Source organism: Pseudopodoces humilis, chromosome 4, assembly GCF_049639895.1.
Source record: "Pseudopodoces humilis isolate 2021_Gansu_Grassland_sample_001 chromosome 4, ASM4963989v1, whole genome shotgun sequence".
NCBI classification, from domain to species: Eukaryota; Metazoa; Chordata; class Aves; order Passeriformes; family Paridae; genus Pseudopodoces; species Pseudopodoces humilis.
In genome coordinates this window covers 53,156,471-53,176,616 of record NC_142203.1, presented here as the reverse complement: position 1 = coordinate 53,176,616, position 20,146 = coordinate 53,156,471, and the positions used below count along the sequence as shown (strand labels likewise).

Sequence of the window (20,146 nt, the reverse complement as noted above, 5' to 3'; positions counted from 1 at the left end):
AGTACTCCTGAAGGTTATACTCTACTCTTGAAGGTTATAAAGTCTATAAAAACACTTTATCTTTCCTGTGTGATTTGCCTTAAGCACCCGAACCAGTATTTTTCAAGTAGATACTGCTCTGAAGCTTGTTTTATGAATACCCCAGGCTTGACAACTGTATAGCAGGAAGGATTTTGTGGCAATGCAATCAGCTATGACTCGTGAGACCTGAACTGGCTACTGACTTCCTCGGTAACTGTAGCCAAGTGAGTGTTTCTGCTTAGAAATGTTTGGAATTTAAAAGCTAGTATCTATGGTTTTGGAAATATCTAGGATGCTTGAATACTTGGAATTGCCTTTATTTCTGTAGGATTCTGTGCTGGTGCCTTAGAAAAAAGTTTAGGAGTCATACAGAAAGGGTGTTTGTGGATGCTGGAGGCCTATTTCTTGCTGCATGTTCTTGAATTAAATTTTGATTTAGCTGTGGGGGCTTTTTGTTTGTTTGTTTTAATGTGGGCTCCCAAAGGAGCTCTTGGTGTACACAGAGGTCACCTCTGCCACAGACACTTAAGTCTGTGCAACTCAGCTTTGAAAATGCTGTAAATGTTTTCAGGTGCCCCCATTTGAAATGTCGTGATCTGGATTTTATTCCACAATGTCCTCTTAATTTGTGTATGTTGCTTGAGACTGCTGTGAGTTGGGAAAAAGCAGCTGATCTCCAAGGTGCTTTAAATCCTGAGGATAGATAGTGGACTCCAGCTTGCTTCCTGCTTCCCTGCAAAACTAAAACATTCCTCTTTCTTGCCTTACCTTGATTGTGAAAGGTCATTAGGACATATCCTGGCCTCAGCACATGTCCTTAGCTTGTTACAGATGAAAATCCCTATTTATTCTCCAAGGTCCTGTCATATGACTGGCTAAGAACTGTACCATTTTTTTATAACAGCTTCTGAGTGTAAAGGGGATAGGCAACACTAGGCTAAAAACAGTGAACTTCAGAAAGAAATTACATCTAAATTAAATGAGTTGCAGTCTATAGGAAGAAAGTGAAGAGAAATGGAAAAAATTCCAGGAAGCATAAAGGAATCAAACTAGTCTGATGAGATTGTTAGAAGAATAAAGGACAGACCTGAGAAGTTGTGAATAATGCTTTGTAGTCTTTGCTAGATGCAGCTACAGAAAACAATAAAAGTACTTATAGTCAGAAGTAAACCAAGGAAGTTTATCTGTAGCTCAGGGGGAGGAGAATATAACATATGCTGCCATAAAGTTACATACAGAAGTCTGCCAAATTACTGGTGAAAATAAAATGTGAACTCTGGGCTGGTGGAGAAGGGGGTTAGTCAGAAACAATCTGATTTGTTCTGTGTTAGGAAAAGAGCACATCACATGATTCAGGTGATTTATTTGTCTTTTGTGTTCAGTTAATTCAGGGTTCTTCCAATGATGCATGTTTTCAAAGAAAAAACAAAACATCAGAGGCAAATGATGATAAACAATGATTTTAATAGGTCATTTATACATACTGCAGGGTATTAAATAAGTGAACAGCAAATCATGTACCTGCCTTCCTTTTGAAGCATATTTAACCTTGTTATTGGTTATTTCTTTTATTTTAGCACCTTGATCCAACAGGATCACCTGATCATCTGTATGTTTTTGTAACATGGAACTGCATGGTGAGCTGACTATAACCCTAAACCTGATCTATAGAATCACAAAATATGCTGAGTTAGAAGGGATGCACCAAGATCACCTAGTCCAACTACTGGTCCTGTGCAGCAGAGCCTCAAGAGTCCCACCATGTGCCCATGAGCTTTGTCCAAACACTTCTTGAATTCTGTCAGGCTTGGTGTTGCCCACTTCTCTGGGGAGCCTCTTCCAGTGCTCAGCGATGCCCTGGATGAAAAGCTTACTCTCCATATCCAACCTAAACCTCCCCGGACTCAGCTTCATGCCACCTCATTAGGTCCTGTCACTGGTCATGAGAGTGAAGAGATCAGTGTCTGCCTCACTGCTTCTTGTAAAGATGTTAAAGACCACAATGAGGTCTCTCCTCAGTCTCTGTCAGGCTGAATAATCTGAATGGCTTCAGCCTCTCCTCATATGGCTTCCCCTCCAGACCCTTCACCATCTTTGTGGCCCTCCTTTGGATGTTCTCTAATAGCTTTACGTCTTTCTTATATTTTCGTGCTTGAACCTGTACACAGAGCTCAAGTTGAGGCTGTCCCAGTGCAGAACAGAGTAGGACAATCCCCCGCTTTGACAGGGTGGTCAATTATATATAAATATATATAGTGTGACTTAGTCTCTTAACTTCATGTAATGCAGAACTGTGTATGCAGTAAATGGTGGAGAAAAGTGTTTAAAGCTTTCTATAGTCCTCAGAGAAAGCATCTTCTTTCCATGTCTTAGCAACAAGATACAGATTTTCAAATATATTAAAAGCTGCTTTGGAAAGAAGGGGAATACAAAAACCTGTCTTTGAAAAGAAGAGAGGTGATGGTGATAGTCTTAAGTTGCACTAGAAGATGTTTAGGTTAGCGATGAGATTCAGGGGAACGCAAGGATGATGGTGAATTGAAGTAAGTGCACCATGTGGAAGCGTGCTATCAGTTAGTGCTACAGGCTTTTAGGATGAATTTTGGCAAATCTTTCTAATCACATACGATGTAATTGCTTGTAATTCTTCCCAAAAGACTTCCAAGAATCAGAGTTCAAGCTGAGGAATGCTATCATGTCAGGAAAAACCTTGATAGCTAATCTTTCTAGATTTTCTTTTTGGGTGAGTTTTTTAGAATATCTCTGGTTGTTGATGTATGTTCCCCATCACATGACTAAATGAAGACCTGTCAGGACTGACTGGGAACAGCCACATGATACATTGCCTTAGCAGGTTTGCTGTTCTAAAGCTGATGAACTTATTTTACATATATAGTAATAATTATAACAGAAAATGCAGCTTGAAGAAGAGTGACCTGGACTAGCAGATGTGTATTGTCCTATATTGGGTCTGTGTGGTGAGTTTTGGTAGCAGCGGGGTACAGATGTGGCTTATATGTGCAGATGGAGAAGTTGCCTCTGTATGTTACAGACCCAGCTCTGTCTGGATCCAAGATTGATCTGCTGATGGCCAAAACTGAGTTAATCAGAGATGGTGGTGTATTGCCTCTGTTGCAACATACCTAAGAAAGTGTACAAACTGCTGTGCAACATGGATTGGGAGGGAGGGCTGAGAATATTTGAGAGCAACAGCTCTGCCAATGCACAGGTCTTTGAGGAAGGAGGGGGAACACGTGGTCAAGTGCTGGAGCATTGTTTTGGTTTAGGGTAAATTTGGGATAAAACCTCTGAATGGGGGTCCTTTTAGAGAGCAGATTTAAGCGGTTTTTATTTTTATTGGTTTGGGAAAAGATTTTTTTGGAGAAAAGTGGAAAATAGCTATTTAACAAGTGAAGTATCTATAAGCATAAAAATTGAATAATACTAACAACAAAACTTCTTGCTGTTTGAAGAGATGATAAATATAGGAAGTCCTTGCCATGGGTGTAGTTTGGTTTGCTCAGTCTCTTATCAGTCCCTCTGGTGCTGGAAAATCCAAGGCCCAGGCCCTGGTGTGCTACAGATGTGAGCTCTTGCTGTTTTCTTAGGTTTTCAGTTTAGAACGGGTTTGAACAGATCTAAGAAAAAAGGAAAAAAAAACAAGTTCAGGAAACTGCTCTGCCTTAGCTAGCTAAAAACTAAAAGTAAAGAAGAGCTCTGTCCTGCTGTCTGTCCATTCTGCAGACACCACAGTCCAGAAAGCATGCGGGGAAGGGAGTGCTCTTTCTGAAAACAAACTGCACGCTTCTTCTTTCCCCCTGTTTGTTCTTGGAACCAGCTTTAAAGATGCAGAACTTAATATCCAGCATAAAAAGAACAGATTACTGGAGATACAAGCATTATAAAGTCATACCAGAACAAGCATTTATTCCCCTGCAGCCTGTAGGGGAGACCATGGTAAAGCAGATAGTCTCCCTGCACCCACAAGCATCTGTGGGGTGTGGGAAACCCATACTGGAGCAGCCTCCTAACAGGACCTGTCGTCCCATGAGGAGAGGAGCCCGTGTTGTAGCAGGTTTTCTGGCAGGACTTGTGGCCCCCTGGGAGAACCATGCTGGAGCAAGCTGTATCTGAAGGACTGTGCCCTATGGAAGGGACCCACACTGGAGCAGTTAAGGAAGAGCTGCAGCCCTTGTGCAGGACCCACATTGGAGAAGATCACAGAGGTCTGTCCCATGTGAAAGTTATTTTGCTGAACAGGGAAAGAGCATGAAGAAGGAGTAACAGAAAGTGTTTAGACTGACTGCAACTCCCATTGCTTGTTGACCCGCAATGCTTGAAGGGGTATAGTAGAGGAAAAAAGGTAGTGAAGTTGAGCCTGATTAAGGAGGAATGGGGTGTCTAACTTTTTTATTATCCTACTCTGACTTGACTGGTAATAAATTAAACTGTTTTCTGTGAGTCAAGTCTGTTTTGCCTATGGCAGTAACTGGTGAATGATCTCCCTGACATTATCTCAATTCATGAGTCTTTCATCATACTCTCTCCCCTCTCTGGCTGAGGGTAGTGACTAAGACTTTGGTGGGCACCTGGCATCCAGCCAGGGTCAAACAACCTCATGTCCCTTTTTACACCCCTTCGTATGGTTCAGTGAAGGCAAAGGAGTGTATAGACCCAGTTTTGAAAGTTGGTTGAATTTAATTAACTTGAGATGATCAGGTATTAGATAATTAGTATATAGTTGTTTGCTTGATTTTAAATTCTTACAGTTGTTGGAGAGTTTTTGTATGGGAAGTTTAAATTTCTTTAAAATTGAACACTCAGATGCTTGACCAAGTATATGAAGCTTTAAGCTTACACTTTGTTTTTTTAATGTACTTTTGTTAAATTCTTTCTAGCTCATTTTTTCATTTGGTAATTTGAGTTCTGTTATACTTTTCTTCTTTCTTAGTATATTAAACACAGAGTAAGACAAAGGTGTTGTTTTTTGGGTTTTTTAAATGTGTAAATAGCTTCTGGTTTCCAAATTCTTTGAAAAATATTCTCACTAACATTGGAATGGTGCGCATGACAACAAATGAGACTTACTTCTAGGTTTTCTTTTGTAGCATGTTCCATGAGTGATTCACAGTCTTTAAGTTTGCAGGATGCGTGTATTGGCAGAGTGGTCTTTGTGTCATAAAGGATATTCCTAACATGCATAGACTTGTCTTCAGCCCCTGGTACCAATATTTGTGGTCCTTTGGACTGTATCACTAGCCTTTATCCTGGAGCCTGTTAGCCTCTTGTAACTTCTTCAATGTGTATTTTTTCTTCCTATTCAATTTCAAAAAGGTGTTCAGGTACATCTATATTACATGTCCTTAAAAATGGCTTTCAGAGATGAAGGGTGTGGGAAATATTGGGCTCAGTTGTATGTTTGGTAAGGAGTAACTTTGAACTGACAGTATCAGGGTGCAGGGCAAATGAGATAATTGTTTTCTTTCCCTGTACTATCCTTAACAGCTTCATTGTTACATTAGTAAAAGCTTACTAGTATTTAAGGCACTTGAACAGAAAGTTAGATGCAGTTGAGTGGAGTTGTGTGAAAGGATTGCATGTAGCTTCAATTATCTGTGAAATATTCATGGTGAAAATAGTTGAGGCAGAGCATGTCACAGCTTGTTTAAGTTCCTGCTCTGACTTGTCATTTAGATATAGTCTGCTTTTACAGTTCTATCCTGGTATTTTTTTTTCTATGATGTATGTATTTCATCTAAAATTAATACTGGTAATGCTATAATAAAGTAATGTTATGGATTTGTTGTCCTGTTTTGAAATTAAAATGTATATATGTAGGAATATTTAATGGTATGATTGATATTTTGCTAAAGGATTTGTTTCAAAGTATTTGAAAATATGGAATTTATTATGTGTGGAATTTATAGAAAATTATTTAATATATTTATATTTAATATAGATAATATATTTTATATTTAATATATTTATTTTATTTAATAAAAATGTATTACACAGGCTTTTTTATTTCAGAAGATCAGCATCTTTCATTATGAGAGTATATGTTCATTATTTGATACAGCTACACAACGCAGAATTCAGGACCTAGGATGAATTTGAGACAATATAGACCAGACTTTCCAATTAGTGTTTAAGTGTCAAAATAATCTATGAGGTAACATTGATCATGTTGCTAATTTTAGCTACCCTTACACTCTCTTCTGTCACAGCCCCATGACTTTGATGAATGCAGATTTGATATCAGCGTGAATGATAGTGTTTGGTACCTCCGGGCTCAGGACCCAGACCATAGACAACAATGGGTAGATGCAATAGAACAACATAAGGTATGTAATTTTCTGTTTTCTAATTTCCATTCTCATTCCCTCATTAGATCAAGCATAGTGCTTGCAGAGAGTTTAAGCTTCCCTGTGCAGTCATTAAAATACTCACAGTATTTATGACGGGTAGGAGATCAAGATTGAAGCTCTGTTAAATTCATTTCAAAGGAATTGACTTGCTCTTCATAGATAAGATGTTACTGGGGGCTGACAACTGTGATCCTTGAGCTCTCTAGCTTGAAACAGAAACAAAAGCTTTTATTAGTGTCTGAGTGATATTTTCAAGGTTTTGTCCATCCTCTTCCTGATTACTGAATTGCTTCTTATCTATCCTAGATGTTAGCTTGTTAGTCTTAGAGTCAGTTCTCTAGGTTATCATTCTGGTTTTGGGCTACTCTTTTTCATCATTTGACTGCTTTTGCTGATATGATTACTGGCTTTGTCTCTTCATCTTTTAAGGCACTATTCTTCATCCGCATTTTGGTTCAGCTTTCTCCATCTGTTCCATATGTCTTCCAATGAACGTAATTAATTTAATTTAATTTTAAAAATGCCTGATCTTCAAGCCCTTTAGGTCAGGTAGAAAGTACACAAAACATCTATTATGTTATCAGGTACAAGATAGGCACTGTCCCAAGGTGTAGCATTAAACTACAACACCTAGCACAATGCAGCCTCTCAATCTGGGTTACAAAGGTATTACAGGAATACAAACTGAAATAGATATCCAAGTAGGTATGGATTTTTACCTTCAACTTCTTGAAGTGTTCATTGTCTGTAGAGGTACTGTGAGCTCTAAGAGGTTTCACTGTTTATTTCCCGTTCTTTGCAATAAGCAGTACATATTCTTAAATTTAAAGTGCTGTCTTTTAATAATGGTTCTCTAAAAAAAAAAAAAAAAATCATGCGATTTGGAGTATTCACTCCTTTGTAGCTTGGCATTTTGCCTTCATTTTGATGCAATATTAAAATATAAGAAATTAAGTTGCAAAGCCTGGATTCTTCGTAGCCTAAAGAAACAATATGAAGTTAACAGTGGAGTGTTTTTGAGACCACAATACTGCAATTTATTCTTAGTGCAGTACCTGAGAGAAATTTCTCATGAGGATACACTGAAGAAGTTACTGGATTGCACATCCATAGAACTGGCATTTCAAAAACTGGTTTATAAGCTTGGGGGTCTTCAGGTATGGTTTAGTGTAGTCATGGAACTTGATAGACCAAGCCCAAAATTTAGACTAGGGTTCATGAATGATTTAGAGGGGGAAATGCAGAACTTTAACCTGAAGCTGTGTTGATGCTAAATGCAAAAAGCAGAGAACAGAGCCTGTATGAAACTAAGTCACAGGCTTCTCATTGTGGCCTGAGAAAGCATGAGAGAATCCAAACAGTCCTTGGTAAAGGACTACAATCTTTGCAGGTGGTATTTAGGAAAACAGTCAAGGGGTAGTGTTCCACTTAACCAATGATAGTAGATGTGTTGTTTTAATGATCAATGAGAGTTCTACCTCTCGGACCTTCTCAAACATGTCTATAAAAGATCAAGAGTTATTAAATTTGCTCTCCTGTTCAACGCACAAGAGAGTTATGTCGTGTTTCTAGCCATACCTCATCTAGTGCAACAAAGCTGGATAAGCAGAAATGCAGCCTGTGTCACTGCATGCTATCCTGTAGGAATGAGTGATGAAAAAACCTGGATCCTGTCTTAAACTCTGCTCATCACAACCTCAAACGCTTTTCATGCTATTTTTCTATTCCCTGTTGTAAGGCTCACCTTAACTGTTGCTGATTTCCGAGCTGCAACTTTATGGAATTACCAGCGCATAACACAAGTTTATTGAATGGTAATAGTTTAAAGTTTGCCATTGGAAGTGTTAATTTGGAATTGTTTCTCTGTATTACTAAAAAAAAAATTAAAAAATCTTGTGTTTTTCAACTGTAATCTTTTTACCTGCATTAGTACTCAGCCCCTATCATGAGGTATCTGTTTATTTTCCTTTGTCTGTCTGGTATTATTGGTAGGCTTCAATTGTCGTATTCAACCTCCTTTTCAGATCATGAATGAATATTGAGGAGTACAGATTCTAGGATTCCAAAAGTGATCTGCCTTTATAAAGAAGCCTGATTAATTATAGTTTATGCGCTTTAAAAATAGTCTTTTAACATTGATTTAGGTTTGGACAGTTTATACTTCCACGCTTTGCAAGAATTTGGTAATTATTTAAATAAATTAATTGTACCAGACCTCTGCCTTTTCGCTTAAAGAAGAATGAAGGGTTGGTTATTTACACTACCCATTTTTTTCTAGTATTTAGAATTAATATAGGGATAAGGATAATGAGAGCATTTTTCATTATTTTAATAAAGTTACTTTTCAGCTTATTTTTTAAGGAGTGAGGATGTTCTGGAATATTGTAAAAACAGAAAAAAAGTATGCCTACAACTAAGAAGTGGCAATAAGTCTTCCTGTATATGCTGACAAGAAACAGTTCAGTTTGCATCTTGCTATTCTAAGGTAATAGCACTGAACTTGACTGTTCTGAATCTTACAGCTTTTCCAGTATGTGTAGTTTGCAGTTTCATGGCTATTTGACATTTTTCAGTTTCTCTCATACTCCTTTTTACTCTCTAGTGTTAATAGTGTTTAAGGCAAATAGCAGTTGTTTTCATTCTTAAATGGAGTAGAAAATACTATGGCACATCACTCCTAAATAAGTTATCAAAACATTTAATATGTTAAAGTAATGCATTATTTAGAAACATCTATTTTGTATTATGCAACTAAATATCAAGAATATCATGATCAAGACAAAGCAAGGAAAGCAGAAGAAGTTACTGCAGTATTGTAATAATAGTGTAGACTCAAGTTAAAAGTATATAATGGAATATCAGAGTTACTAACATCTTCTTTCCAGTGCAATATTCCGTTGTCTTCATAAAACAGTAGGAGTTTTTTGTGATAAATGTTGTAGGTGTAGAAGTGCATCTATTGCTTCTAATGATTTTAGAAAAATATACAGTAATTTTACGACCAGAAACCTTGGAACAGTGCTGTATTTACATAAATAGGTGTTTGGTAGAATTAAACACAACACAGAAGTGTCCAAATCCGGTCTTCAGTCTGATTATTATTAGTGGTTCTTAAAGAATGTCTCCGAAAGTCTTGTTTCTGCATTTTCATTGAGGGGTTACTGCTATAACCTGTAATTTTTGTATAGGTTTGTATGGAAAATATTAAAGAAACAGTACATTTTTCCAATATAACTTTGATAGGATCTGAAAGAAAATATTTTCATGAAATCTGGAAGTCAATCAATTTTTCATTCAAATTTGTATGAACAACACTTAAATGAGCCTTAAAGTAGCTCTTTAGTCGTCCTTTAATTCACTTCAGCTCATGCAAGTTTTATACCTGAAAACTTGACTGAGAGTAGGGGAATATGGGAAAAATATCTCATTGCACTGAAAAGTTCAGATTTCTGTCTTCTTACTCTGACATTTTCTGCAGAAACTTTATGGTCAGGTTACCAAACCTCATGCAGAAGTTCCTTCTGGGTAAAAATTGTTTTTGTTTGAGAAACAGGTTCTTCAAATGGCACATAATAATTTTAATAAAATCAAGAGATGAAATTATTTCCTGTACTAAACAGTCACTTTTCTTAACATTAGTCCACTGCTGCATAAAGTACTTTTTTTGTTTATTTTTGAAGTTCTTTGTTGCTGACTGAGTGGGTAGGTAGTTCTGGTAGGCTGCTTAAGCTATTTGCTAACAAAAGTGTGTTTGTGAGATTTAATGTAGCGTATCACAAGGTTGTTGATCTTCAGAGTAAGAAAAAGACAGAAACTTTGACTATGTTTCATTGTGCTCCAAACAAAGGGAACACTGATTTAAAATTCATTTGATATTACATGTGAGTATAAGCAGACATAGAAAAACTTCATGCTTAGCAGACCCAATGAGTAGCTAATGGCTGAGAAATATAAAACAGGTTATGTTCAGACATAAAAACCATTAGAATTTGCAGGAGAGATTATAATTGTACTTTTTTTTCTTGTATTGAAGTTCCTGAATCCTTACCACATTAAGTATTTCAAGTATAGCTCCAAATGTTTATTCATTGCCCTGGACTGGAGGAGGGATACATCTAAAACTACTGTAAAACCATCAGTGAGGCAAATGAGGAAGTTGTTCATGTGTAACTAGGAGTGTATTCTTCTATTTAAATGTTTCATTAGATGTATTGATCAGACATTACTCTGGTGTCAAAATATTGATGGCACTTGAGCACTCCAGTGCTGATATATTTGGAAAGTTACTCTCTTCTTAATAATAATTTGAAGGACTGCCTTCTCCAGGTCTCCCCCATGGTTTCAAAATGGAATTTCTAACCTAGTATTAGATAAAGTGGCTTAAATAATGTTAGTTCAGTGCTGTTAGAAAATGAGGAGACTGAATTGCTGTTTGTTGTGAGAAATATCTGTATAAGTAAACTTATTTTGAGCAAATAAATTTGAACTCCTGAGATCAAGATGTTTCCTTGTAATGTTAATGTACTACCTGAGTTGAAAACTTGATGAGAAGTTATTTAGAAATTAATACTTCATGAGAAATTTTGCATCAGTTTATGTTTGTTCCATTTTGTGCCATCGTAGCTTTTATTTTCTGCACACAGACTCTTAATGTCCTCATTATTAACTCTGTGCCTCTTCAGCAATATAGATTGACAGGGTTTTTTTGGTCTTACATTTGCAAATTCTTTTTTTTGTCAAATGAAATAAGTGTTCTGAACTTCTTAAAGTATCTGATTTTGCTGTTTCAAACTGGTGAAGGTAATTTTTCAGAGAAGTACCTAGATACCAAAAAGTTGGCATGTAGGGAATACGTAGGTTTTTCATTTTGAAGTGATGATGTACGAGGTGTTTATATCTAGAGTAGGAGACATGAATCTCAAAGTTTGACTGTAAAAGGCATCAGATAGCTATTTTCCAAACCTAATTGACATATGTCCCTTTTATAGGGATGAAGGGATCTGTTCCCCTTCAATGAAAGTGGCCTCAGTAAAAGTTTTCCTTGAAGGAGTGGATACTGCTTTGTTTTCACTCTTGATTAGACACTGTAGAAGGAGTTAGCTAGATAGAATAGAGTTACACAGAACCATCAAGAGTAAAACGTTCATCTCCTTTTTTAGCAATTTTTCCCCAAAGAGGTGAGGAGACATGGCAACCTTGGAACCAAAGATAGTTTAGCTTTTAAGTAATGCTAATTTTGTGCAATTCTTTGTGTACTACGGCTTGTTTCTTAAAACACTAGTTGTCAAACCAAGTAAGATGCTTTAGATGACATTTTTGCATTAAATGCAGATCTGTTTAAACGGTGGGAAAAACACAAAACACTTGATTTGACAGTGTGCTAAATTCAAATTTATGAAAAAGTTAAGTAATTACTAAAGCAGTTGATTGATTGTGTTTATTTAATGCTGATACATTTTCAAACAATAACCTAGAACTGAGATACTTAGTTGTGAGCTGGTTATTTTCTGGCTGTTAATGTTAAGCTTAAAGTTAATTTAGAAAACTGCAAAGCAAACTTTAAACAGCATAATTTTGATTGCAGTTAATAAAGGCACTTCAGGAAATAGTGAGAAAATTCAAAACTCAAAAACATTATCAGCCTGAAATTTTCAGAAAATTCTTGTTAAACACATAAAATGGAGTTCCTTTTTTCCAAGTAGCCTAAAAAAGACTATCAATCACATTATTTATAAAGTGTTAAGAATTGTTAATTTCACTGTTATGGTAATTTGCCTGTTTTGTTTTCCCTTGTCAATGTACTGTTCTAAAAGAAATACTGAATGTGCTGTTACACATTGAAAATTATTGCTAGTAATAGTAATTGTGATGTTGAACCAGGAAAGGTAGCCAGATTGAGAGGACAGGGGGTAGAGGTGGGCTTTTGCTAGTCCAACATGACTGCAAAACCATTCAAAAGCAGAAGTCCCAGTGGATGAAACCAGAGGACTGCAAGGTTGTGTGCTTGAGAAGCATCTTAATAACAAGGTAACCCACAGAGTACCTTCCTAGAGCTAACAGATCCCTCCTCTAACTGTTGTAGCTGTTCATCTGTTGAGTGGTTAATGTCAGATTGCTTAAATCCTTATATCTGCTGGTAATACAAATCAGCTTCTGGATAAAGAGGGTAAAGGACTTAAGGTAAAATATTGCAGTAAATATTGAAGTATTTATAAATTAAAATTGCTTTCTTTGTGTTATTTCTCATACGAACTTAAGTATAAGATATTATACATGAGTAACTTTTAGTAAACTCAGAGGAAGCTTTAAATTTTGTTACATGGCAGTTGTGGGTTGGAAGATAGAATCCACGAGTCAAGTCCTCTTGCTCATCAGATAAAACAGCCTCATTTTAGTGTTCAGAATTTACTTGTATTGTCCATTCAGAGATTTCGTGCTTAGATAGCTCATTGGTTGAGGTTTTAGCACCGCCCAGCTCCTTGACCAGTGATATGTCTGCCCTCTGGGTTGAACATGACTAGCTGAGGTCCCTGCTTGGGTCTGAATCCAACTCATTCCTGCCTCATCCAGGGACTTGTTTTACTTCTAGGCTGGTTGAGTTTGGGACTCTGATATGGCCAAATTTATTTGGTAGCTATAAGCTAGCTGGCATGGTGATAAAAATTTCACTTCAGACTTGATTGTAAGCACCCAGAGTTTCTCAGTTCCTAGTTTTCATTTTGTAATTGGAATGTGTCACCTTCAGACTTGAGATGCAAGTGCAACTACCTGTTCCTTCAACCTGTAAATGCCTTAAGAAATTTCTCATTAACCATACTTAAAGTCAAGCTTTTGTTTGACTACTGTATGTAAATATTGATGTATGAGATTATTTTTATTTAGCTGTTCTGAGAAAGCATTGAAAAATGCAAATAGAGGTAACTTTCTCATAATAATATTTTACTATCAGTGGATGCTGGAGCAAAAAAATTTGACCTATTAATCAGGTCAGAAACCAATATCAGAGTTTCAATTCGTGAAATAATGAGCTCAGATTATCAACCAGGAGGGGAGAGTACAGAAAGGTAGTGCATGTGTAACTTCTCCACGGACTTTCATCAATTTTAAGTGGAGCTGTAGCATTCTGTGAAGACAGGATAGTTTTCTCCTTTTTTTGCACATCTCTGGTCCTACCCTAGAATGGATTTAATATAACAATAATGGCAATAAAAACATGTAAATAAATCTCTCCAAATCAATTACCAGTCTGAACTGAAATTGGTAAAAAAATTTAAAATTCATAGCATATGCAGAGAAATTATACAGTAACATTTTGACTCAACATACTAATATAGCAAACTTTTAAAATAGATACTAATAGAGTAGTAAATAAATTTCTGCCATCAGTAAATACTTTTGTATATTAAATTTAGTGTTCCTATTTTCTGGCAGACCATTGAAGAACTCCTGGACCAAGTGGTTTAGATGTTTGTGTAGGCTGTATTTAAGTGCGTATTGAAATGCTGCAAATAATCTTCTGAAGTCTATTTTGATTTTGTGACCTTTATAAATATTTTTTTTATCAACTTACTATATTATTGACAACTAGTCACTGTCAATTTCTAGCAATGGTAAATATTCTAATATTGATGAGTGAATGTTTATTATAAATACAGTCCTGTTAATTATTTTAAAATAAAAACATTCCAGTTGTGTAACTTCAGATACATCATATAGGAGGGAGCAGCAGGAAGATTGTCTGTTGCCATTTCTGCTTCTACTTCCTCTCCTGGAATTTGGCTGTTTCAATAATATGTGGTTTTTAAAGTATTTGCTTCCTCAGCAGTTACTGCTGAGGTTTGAAAAGAACTGTGGCTCCCTAATATTTTAATTGTTTGGCATTTCATACTAATACAAGTTCATCTGGCCATACTTCCCCCTGTACACATTCACAAGTAAGGCTGATGTTAAGTGGAAGCAACAGCGCAGATGAAGGAAAGCATGGGATATGTGGGAGTGGATATATATTGTTCAACTTTGGTTTTATGTATCAAGTTCATGATTAGGATTGTAGAAGTGTGATGAGACCCTCTTTTACCTATGTTGATATCCATGTGCTAAGTGTTGGAACAGGTTTCTTAAGTAATCTTGATGTCAACTATTGCTTCCTATGAACCTGATTTGGCTTCCCTTGTTCTTTTGTCTGGTGCTCTGCAGCATGCAATAAACTCTAAATATTTCTGTTTGATGCTGGTATGGATTGTATAGCATACACTCTTACTGTTTTTGTGGTAATGCATTTTGCTCTGGAAGCTGGTAACCCACTCTCACTGTGGCATTGTGAGGCTCTGGCTTGCAGCAGTAGTGCAGCTTTCGTGAAGTGGCTGGAGGACAGCATTCAGATACCTATGTTAACCTGTAAAAAACTACTTTAAAAGCCTGTTTACCTGTTTAAAAGACTGAAGTGCATAGACAAGTCACTGATAAGTGGCAGAGACACTTAAAGGTGTTACAAAAATACCCTGTACTAGTTTGAAACTAAAAAGTCATGAACTGTTGCTCAAGCTTATGCAGGAACGTAGATATTGCATAGACGTTCTTAGTTTTTGTTGCTGTTTCTGTCCGTGTTGTGTGTTGATGTTAAATATGTAACTTGAAGTTCATGTGTATTCACATTTTATATCTCCCAGCAAAGCTGAATTTGAAGTGTTTGTAAAACTGCTCCTTGATAACTAAATAGTAAAATATGTTCAAACACAGGCTTCTTGTGCTTATTTATTTAAAAAAGCTTATTTATTTTGGATTTTGACCAGAACCCTAGGTAGAGTGGGAGATAAATAGAAGGATGTAGCTGTCTCAAGTCTGAACACCCTGTCTAACTTTTCAAATTCATTCATCCTTCAGTCGTGAATACCGTCTTTTTCTTTTTGCTCTTCAGTGGTATCTGATTGGTATAGAGATCAGCAAAGAAATAAACTGAAGTACTGTTCTGAAGGAAGTGTCATAAAGTTAGTTGTAATTCTTCCCCTAATATGAACTAAAGTCATCCTTACTGAGTGCTGTGTTTCCCTATAAATTAGATTAGGAAGTGTAACGGTAAGGGTTTGTGGAACCATTTTAGCCTGTTTCTGCCATCAAAGGGATTTCTTGCCATTCTCATAAAATACGAGTTCTCCTTTATTAAATAGTCTTACAGTGGATCTAGAGAGATTATTCTATTCATTCTTGAAACACTTAACATTTCTTGTATTTTTCTGTTAGAACATTACCTATTCCTCTATTGTTGTTCACGAGGATGTCAGCTTTCTGATACCTTGCATAGCTGTCTTCCCAACTCAATCTTTATCTTTCTGAGAAATATAGCACCAAAACAGAATTCCCTATTCCCACTAGGATCCTATATGTGTAGTATAGATGTAGGATTATTTTGTGGACCTTGTATACTACCACTTTACAGCATAACAGCTTGTGAACCACTAAATCAGATTAATCTCTAGAACTATCTTCAGAGTGTAACCTGTCCTGCACGTGTACAGAAAAGTATTTCTTACAACCAAGTAAACTTTGAAGTCCATTTTTCTCATGTGTACAGAAGTGTTAAGTTTGTGCTCCTCGTCTGACAACTTCTGTCTTTCCAGCTCAGCTGCTTTGGGTGATAGTCATTGTGCTGTGTGGATTTGGTTCAGTTTCTTAAGTGATTGTGCTTCTTCCAAGTACTTTGTAAAGTATGGGGTCTACATGAAGAAACTACTAAATAATGTAACCTATCTCAGTTCACAACTGAGCTTGCCCATTACTCTGTTGGGAGCTGCTTATCTGAATCTGATGCTGTATGTATGCACTTTAAATAATTTTAAATTTTGCATTTTTGTGTCCATGAAAGCTGTGACCACCTATATGTTCCTAATTAAAATGTGTTCTCTCCCATCTAGTAAGAGCATTAACAGGTACTCTTCACAGTCTTAACAGAGGTCTTGAACTTTCCTCTCAAGCCCCTGCCCCCTCAGAAGGTAGTGAACTCATTTGAGATCTTACTTACTCCTATCTTTCCCTTAAATTAGCTAAATATACTAATTGATTCAAGATTCAAATGCACAGAAAGGTTCAAGTAAAGTTTTGATCACTGCATAGCCAGGCTATTCAACCAGTGTTTTGAAATAGCTAAGGGATGCCTGGAAATTACAGTAGAAATTGCAGATTAGCAGTGTTGCCTTTTGGGTGCAATAGCATGTGAAGGAAATCACTTGCAAAAGTGCTAACTCAGTATCAAATAATGCAAAAGGCTTGTGACACTACCGCTCCACTAAGCTGTTGAGTATGTCAGTCAACATTTTTGCAATGCTGTTTAATGAAGAGTGATGTACATGGCTAAAGTAAACTTGGTCTCAAGACTAATGATTGGTTTTGAGGTGACCAGACCTCTCGAAGAGTCAACTTGCACCTGGCTGTGCAGTAAATAGCCAGTCTTACTGCTATAAACAAGTGGGATTCCAGTAGTAAATTCAGAAGTGTTATTAATTTACTTTGTAAAAATTGTGGTAGATAATTTTGATTATAAAAAGAGTATACTTTTATATAATAGAAGTGGAATGTCGAAGTTTGTTGCCAGCAGAATGACATGCAGTTATCTCTAAGACTCTTGAGTTCTCCACGGCAGAGTGGTAGCATTTTTTGCAAGGTCTCCCTGAAAACAGTATTGTTCATGGAGAGAGACCTGTGTCGAGCTTGACTTGGGTGATAAATGCCCCTTTAAATTAAGGTAAGCTCTTGATATCAAAAACAGAAAGTAGAGAGCTGCAATGTAAAAGTAGTGAGTGGTTAAACAGTTGAAAGTTGGCACTTGCAAATACTATATGCTGCTACTCAGAATTATTACTCATCACCTCAAGAAGTATTGTGCATTAACAGCTTAATATAAAAGTCTGAGGTACTCTGTATACCTCAGTCTACCAAAGGTAGACTTTTTCTTCCTAAAAGAACTTCTTAGGAGTTGGCTTTTTTTTAGTGAGCTTTTGTTACAGTGAAACTCAATGAGGTGATATTAATAGATCATGGGTTAATCCCCTTGCTCTAGGGAGGAGCCTTCAACCCATGGGTGAAGTGCAGAAGTACCAATGAGACATAGTAACATTGAGCAGAGGTAACTTTTTGGCTCTTTTGAGAAGCAGATACACCACCTCCATCCAGTGAAGCTCCTGAAAAGAGTAACTCCAGAACTTAATGTGATCCTAAAGAGCTGGCAAAATTCTTTTGAAAATGCATCATGGCTTGGGGCACCTGCTCTTCTAATTTAATGTTGTTGCCATTTATCAGAACCTCTTAAGGTAATTCTTCCAATATAATTCTCACTGTAATTCAGCAAAAAGATCCCATTTTTTCTCTGAAAACAGATCAAGCATGAAAATACGCATTTGCTGTTATTTTAATGTCTATGTATAGACTGGCTGCAGAGGAAAAGAAAGTCGTGGTTTTGAGCATACCTATTTTAAATAGTAGGTGAGAAAGAAGGGGTTTGATATTTAACTGCCACTGTTTAAATATCCCATATTTCTTGATATGAACATAGACATCAGAAAACTGGGGGAATGGAGCGTTAAGTAGAGAAAGGTGTCCATCTTTCTACCCCCTTGGTCATCTGGACTAACTTGTGAGGATTTGTGTATTACTGTAAAATTGCTTGTTTAAGCAGACAAATGCACTTGAGGATGCTCAGCTGATAAGAATTACTTGACCTGATGTACAGTATGATGGTGGTACTGAAACTTGTCAATTTGTAAGAAGCTGCGCTTTCAGGGAAAGATTAGATGGATTATTCAAGTTATTATTCCTGTGCTGTCAGTTACACAGGGCTCTTTCTTTAAAATTGAATAAAATATTAATTAAATTTCAATAAGGGAAACTAAGCTTGGGTATGTCTTGTACATTCCATTACTTCAGCACTAGTATGAACAGGAGCTCTAATACATATGATAGTGCGTGTCATTTGATGTTGCTAAATTTGCTAAGTGCACTTATTTCTGAAAACTGTATTTCCTGAAAGAAGGCTAGGGGAATGGCAGTGAATCAGCAGTTTCAGTTGACTACACAAGCATATTTGCTGCAGCAAACCTAAATGGTGTCACTTCCAAATTGCTGAAACTTCCCTTTTAGGACTGAAAACAGTAGTTCTTTGTCTTGGCACTCTTTTGGCATTCTTGAGCCCATGATCAAACAGCAGCTGTTAAATTGCAGCTTATTCGTAAAGCATTTACAGTTAGTACTGTTTAAAGCTGGACTAAAGCTTTGTCCATTACAGCCCAGCACACTTGATTAATTATAAATTAAGCAGATTGTTTGACTTTGACCAACCCAGTCTTTCTTTGCCTCTGTGTTCCAGTTATGTTTTGTAACAATTGCATTGGCTTTGAAAATAGATATGGTAATTCTCTGAAGAATTCATCTTTGTGGGGTGTAGGCCAGAGTATGTAATTGGACATGCTTGGAGCAGAAGGTGGTACTAGAGATCTTTTCGTTCAAATTCTATGGTAAAAAGCACATTTCTTACATAGCAGTTAACTTTTCCTTGCTTGTGTTACAATATTTTCTGCTTCCCAGCAAAATAATTCCATTGGCTTGAAATACTTCTTTTTTAACAAGATGAAGGGGTTTTTTTGTCTCAGTTTGCTGGTTCTCAGACTTTCAGATGTAAATAAAAGGTCTGGTCAAATTCTGTTTGCTTCAAGTTTGGCTTTATTCTTGTGCAGTACAAAAAGTGCAGCATCTACTTATTTCCATTCTTGTTTCTAGCTGTCTCCAAGTATGCTATGCAAGGTTAAGCAGAAACTATATAATTCATGTGCTTAATGATATTTAGTGAGTTTGAGGAAATCTGTTAGGTAAACCTGCCAATTTTGCAAAGTATGAAGAAAGGGCAAAGGTATCTGCTACTTAGACTATAGCTCTCATAATCTAATCAAACAATATGTAGGACTTAAGGTTTCTGCAGGTATATCTAATTGATCTTCAGAGAGTTACTGGACTGGTTTGTGTTTTAATTCTTGAATAGAGGCCATCGTGCTGGCTAGACACATCTTCAACAGATGGAGAGTGTTCAGCTGACAGTACTAGTTATGCGTTGTCTCCTTCAGGGTATCCACCTGAGCAGACAGAACCTGGATATAAAAACATGCTTCATTATGGGTTTGAAGTTGGTGATACAGGAAGAAAGTCTGAAGTACGTGGATCTGAGGCTGCATTTAGGAGAAAAATTTGTGTTAGGCTTGACTGGAAAGATTCTCTGTCCTTCTTGTTGATTTATACTGTCTTGATATAAGATCCCTGTGTTACGCAGCAAATCTGATGTTTTTCTTTACTGTTCTCAACTGTGAGACAGATTGGAGTCTGGAGTGCTTTTGGATGTAAATACAATAGCTTCACTTTCATCATTTTTATGGCTGCTGATTTTTCAGTGCCTGAACTGGACTATAAGCAGATCTGTCAGAATATGAAAAGCTGGTGATAGAATATTCGTTTTGTCACTGCCGTGCAGGATGGTCAGGAAACTCCACCTTACCTACCATCAGGTGGGAGTTTCCCTCCCCTCACTTTACAAGGGGGTGAAGTCAGCTTTTAGTGTGTTGCAGTTCAAAGCAGTCAACAGCAATAATGGCCTTTCTCCTGAAGTCTTAGGTCACACCCCTGTGTGGTGTGGGTGGGATCTCGGCAGGCAATAGCATCAGTTTCAGTTTGTCAGCTCTTAACACGTGTAGTTTTCTCACAATGAATTATTCGAGGGTACA

At 36.8% G+C, this 20,146-nt stretch overlaps 1 protein-coding gene across 2 annotated transcripts in view; it reads left to right on the top strand.

The window, feature by feature from the left end:
- The window catches only part of CERT1 (ceramide transporter 1), a 79,487-nt gene that overhangs the window by 18,264 nt on the left and 41,077 nt on the right, over window positions 1-20,146 (top strand). For both annotated transcript variants that reach the window (XM_014252359.2, XM_005522730.3), the window contains exon 3: window positions 6,249-6,365. In XM_014252359.2, coding sequence (XP_014107834.1) covers window positions 6,249-6,365 — 117 coding nt within the window. The remainder of the gene's footprint in view (window positions 1-6,248; window positions 6,366-20,146) is intronic.